Genomic DNA, 4,693 nt, shown 5'->3' with positions numbered 1-4,693 from the left:
ATTATATTTATTATGTAATTTATATATAAAAAATAAATATAAAAACTTAATGGATAAAAAAATTAATTGTTTAGTTTAATATTTCAAAATTAATTGGAAAATCAATTTGCCATAACTCAATGTACTATATTGGTGCGAGGTAATTTTCAATTATTATTTTTTATTTTGTATAAATTAAAAATATTATGATGTATTTAATTTTGATTTCTAATTTAATATTAAAATTTTTACTTTTAAAATACAAATTCTTTTACCATCAATATAAAATCTGAAAAATGATTTGAAAAAAAAAACAATTTTTGTAAAACAAAAAATATTTTACAACTAAAAAGAAAACATGATATTTGGTTAAAAAATTATATTTGATATATTGATAGAGAATAATTTTGTACATAATTAATAAATAAAATGATGACATGTTATTAAAAGTATTTTTAAAATATATTAATAATATGTTTTTTTTAGATTAAACAATTAGGATTTATTATTAAAATGAAAAAAAATCACAACCCAGCTAAAACCAAGAGTTGCTCTAGAAGCATCTTTTCAGCATTAGCAACAATTAATTAGGCAAGACTCATGAATAAATTTAAGAAAACAACTTTCATAATTACTTATTTTTAAAATGTACCAAACGAATTCTCAGCTTCCCACCATTCCTCTCGAGGCTCGTTATTTTTTCGATTTGCATGACGACCCACCATATTTCAAATGGATAGGCTCTTCTGTCGATCTCTTTCCACTGTCGTTTTTGCAAAACCAGGTACCTTCCTTCTCATATTCCATAATTCCCCTCGTCTCAGACCTTCTGTAGCAAGTAGATGAGATGAGCAACCCTATTTTTAGGTCGGTGCCCAAATATGAATTTACAAGTCTGAAAACCCTTACTCAACCACTGACAGTCTTTGATGTAGGCATGTATATCTGACTTATCATCAATCATCCTCCATGTTTTTTTTAATTACAGATTTTGCCTCTCCTTCTATCTCCTCAGCCATAACTCCCAAATCGACTCCCAGTTGGAGTCTCTGAACACAGGCAAGAGCCTCCGCTGCAAAACAAAAGGTACATTATCATTGAGAGTATTTCTTGCTACCAAAACCATTACATTCGAATCCCTAACCACAAGCCCTGAACAAAACCTATTATCCTTCTTGTTGTATGCTGCATCAAAGTTGATTCTGGCAAATGGACTTTTCGGTGCCTTCCAACTCTCATTCCCCAGCAGATTAGCAGGTAAGACTTTTTCCAACCCATCCAGTTCTATAATGTAGCTTCAGACAAAATTAGCAATTTCTAACCCAGATTTCTTTTGCCTTTCATGTATCCACTTGTTCCTTTCTGTCCACAATACCCAAATTGCACATGTAAAGATTCGACACTGACTACCAGGTAATCCAATCTATAAAACTCGCCTCTTCCACTAATTCTGGCCAAGCACAATTTAATTGTCTCCATGTATCCCTTGTTACAAGACACTCCCTAAACACATGTTCATAGGTCTCCACTGTTACTGCGCATTTTGGACAAACAACCTCATTTGTCAGTCTCCTGTATTGTAGATTACATAGAGTAGGGGTAAAGTTTCTACAACATTTCCAGACTGTAATTTTCAATTTAGAGGGCATGTAATGCATGTATTTTGTCTAGTTTTGTAACTGGTTAGGATCCCCTGATAATTGTAATAGCATTTTGTAAGCACTACGAACAGAATACTCACCTGAGGCCTCACCTTTCCACACCAGATAATCCTCATGAGGAATCCTTGCCAACAGGATTTTTAAAACTCTCTCAACATCAGTTACGCAGAAGGTATTTTTGATAAACTCTCCTTTCCATTGTCTTGAATCCCTATCTATAAGATCAACCACCATCATTGCATTTTCCACTACTTTGAATTTTGTGATCCCCAGTACCAGGCACCCAAGCTGCATCTTTAATTGGAATTTTTGTTCCAGATCCAACACTCCGGCACATCCCGTCATGGAGCATACCTTTGGTAGCCCAAATGCTCTTCCAGGTATAAGAAGATATATTATCTAAGCTTGTATTTAAAGAATCTATTTCGGGGTAGTATTTAGCTTTTAATGTATGAGCAAGTAAAGAATTCAGAAAATTAATTAACCTCCATCCTTGTTTTGCTAGTAATGATAAATTGAATTTCGCTGAACATTGAAAACCAAGACCCCCATTCTTCTTTAATTCACCTAGTTTCCTCCATTCGCACCAATGAATACCTTTCTTACCATGCCCTTTCTACCACCAGAATTTCACAAATATACTTTCCATTTCTTTGCAAAGAGAGTTCGGAAGTAAAAAAACAAGCCATAGTTTATGTAGGAATTTAATAAAAATTTCTTTACCTGATTGAGATAAAGACCTTTTGCTCCAACAATCAATCTTACACCTTAGCCGATCTTTAAGCAGTTGAAAGGCCTCCTTTTCGCCCTACCTACCATATTAGGAAGGCCCAAGTATTTTTCGGGATTTGTCAAATTACGAACATTTAGAATTTTTTATACCAACTTCTTAGACTTATTAGAGGTATTTGAGCTATAAAAAGCAGTTAGATTTTTCATAATTCACGCACTGATTCGAAACTTCCTCATACTCCTTAAGGATTCCTTTCGAAACATTCACTCCCTTTAAAGAACCCTCCCCAAATAGGATACAATCATCGACAAACAATAAATGTGAGATCTTTGGTCCCCGTCGACTGATTTTGGAACCTTCCAAAGTTCCTTCTCGTCTAGCCAATCTTATCAAAGATGACAGTCCTTCACTGCAAACCAAAAATAAATAGGGACTTAATGAATCCCCTTACCTTAAACCTCTGGTAGGTTTAAATTTATAACCCTCTTTTCTATTGATCACTGTTAAGTACGAAACAGTGCTAATACACTACATGAAAAAATCTACGCTAGTCGAGTCAAAGCCCATCTTCAACATCATTTGTCTTATAAACAATCATTCAACTCAATCGTAGGCTTTGCTCATGTTCAATTTAAACGCCAGCAAGCCTTTTCCCCCTGTTCTTTTGCTTGAAAGTATGAAGAACTTCAAAAGCAAGAAAGACATTATCTATCATCAGATGACTCGGACCAAGCATACTCTGGGCCTTATCAATGCAATAATTTTATATAAGACCGTGCAAAGACTCTTAGGTCTGAAATTTTCCACCTTCGAAGGCTGAGAAATTTTTGGAATAAGCAATAAATTTGTGACATTAAAAGGTTCCGTAGACATACCTCCATTTAATATTTCAAGGCAAAGAATACTTAATTCCCCTAATGAAGCTCCATAATTTTTGAAAAATGCCACTGGGAAGCCATCAAAACCAACAGCTTTTGTTGTGCCCATTCCTTTCAATGTAGCAAACACCTCTTCATACATATACCTGGACGGCAGCATCTGATTCATATCAGCAGTAATACATTTTTCCACACTTGACAAAACATGCTCCATACATCTGACTCCTTTTGAAGCAAAAATGTTAGTAAAATATTTACGCATAGTGATGATCCCTTAATTGGGCCCGAACCGAAGCTGCCATTTGGGCTTAAAAAGTGGGCTATGGATGAGAAACCTAAAAAGGCAATTAAGGGCTCTAAAGTCCAAACTGTTCGATTTTAATTAGTCTATTAATTTCCACAGGTTTGTTTTATGTTTTATTCAAACATCATAAATATGTCTTAAATTATTATGTCTTGTTTAATTACATGTTTAATATGTGTGTTAATTATGTCCTAGTTTATCACATCATTATTATGTGTCTTAAGCATGTTTAATGTGTCTTAAAAGTGGGTTTTAATTCTGTCCAAGTTAAGTTATTACAGCTTTGTCTCAACATTTATAGTGTCCTAATGTTTATTTATTTTGTCTTAAAAGGAATATCAATGGCTGGTCAACTTATGGGGAACGAATGCAACCTTTCAAAATAGGAATTAAAAACCATTAAAATCCTTGAAGAAGCATGGTACATTTGGTCACATTAAGGCTAGTGCATGAAGAAATTTTGATGGACTTTTAAGAGTGAATGAATGATCATTTTCGTCCATGAACCAGTAGTTTCTAGAAGCAAGCCATTCCCTTTTTCCCAAGCAAGGATGTCTGCCATTTATTAAAGTGGATGCAGGGAGGGGGTTGTTCGTTTTTTACGAAAGAATCAAAAGCTTTCACACCAAGTGGCCGATCGGTTTTGGGAAGAAAAGATGACTTTTGATGCACCATTGAATGCCACCATCCACAAAGGAGCTGAATACTTCTCTTGGTTATTTCCTTAATCAATAAGCATGCATGAAACAAATTTATGAAATTCTTTTGGCTGTTTGGTTAAAGAGAAGACTTTAATATCTTTTGTGAATATTCTAGAACTACAATAATGACTGGTTTGTGGCCATTCGTTTTACCCTTTAAGTTGCCTATATATATTTTGTTTATGGCATTGCTGTAAGGTTAGACTTTGATGAATTTATATAACTAGTTGTCTCTTTGTTCTTTTAAGAACTACCAAACTTATCAAGAAATTCCTTCATGTGGCATTCACCCCAAAATTTGATCTTATCACTTTCCGAAAGTGTGGCGATCAAAACCTTATACCTCTAGTTCCTATCTCATTATAGATAGTGGGTCAAGGTCTCTATCATTTTCCAAACTTCTCGAGTTTTAAACAACCTTATAGAAGTTAGGTTGC

General features: G+C 34.2%; 1 protein-coding gene across 8 annotated transcripts; it reads left to right on the top strand.

The window, feature by feature from the left end:
• The first annotated feature begins 522 nt into the window (after nucleotides 1-522).
• On the top strand, nucleotides 523-4,399 carry LOC107948244 (uncharacterized). Of its 8 annotated transcripts, none has more exons than XR_005925569.1 (7): nucleotides 523-763; nucleotides 968-1,065; nucleotides 1,176-1,236; nucleotides 1,374-1,392; nucleotides 1,746-1,812; nucleotides 1,959-2,020; nucleotides 3,889-4,399. XR_005925569.1 is itself a non-coding variant. In XM_041111125.1 (7 exons), exons 1-7 carry the CDS (start codon nucleotides 827-829, stop codon nucleotides 3,939-3,941), a joined length of 414 nt encoding a protein of 137 aa, XP_040967059.1. In that variant the 5' UTR covers nucleotides 720-826; the 3' UTR covers nucleotides 3,942-4,399. The 8 variants fall into 8 exon arrangements, 4 of the variants coding, with proteins under 4 accessions (XP_040967059.1, XP_040967058.1, XP_016738212.1 ...); XR_005925568.1 differs by having other exon boundaries at nucleotides 527-763; nucleotides 1,914-2,020; XM_041111125.1 differs by having other exon boundaries at nucleotides 720-846; nucleotides 1,712-1,812.
• Nucleotides 4,400-4,693: the final 294 nt, after the last annotated feature.

The sequence above is a fragment of the Gossypium hirsutum genome, chromosome A04, assembly GCF_007990345.1.
Source record: "Gossypium hirsutum isolate 1008001.06 chromosome A04, Gossypium_hirsutum_v2.1, whole genome shotgun sequence".
NCBI lineage: Eukaryota > Viridiplantae > Streptophyta > Magnoliopsida > Malvales > Malvaceae > Gossypium > Gossypium hirsutum.
Note: the sequence above shows the minus strand (reverse complement) of the source record. Positions and strands in the feature narration are given on the sequence as shown.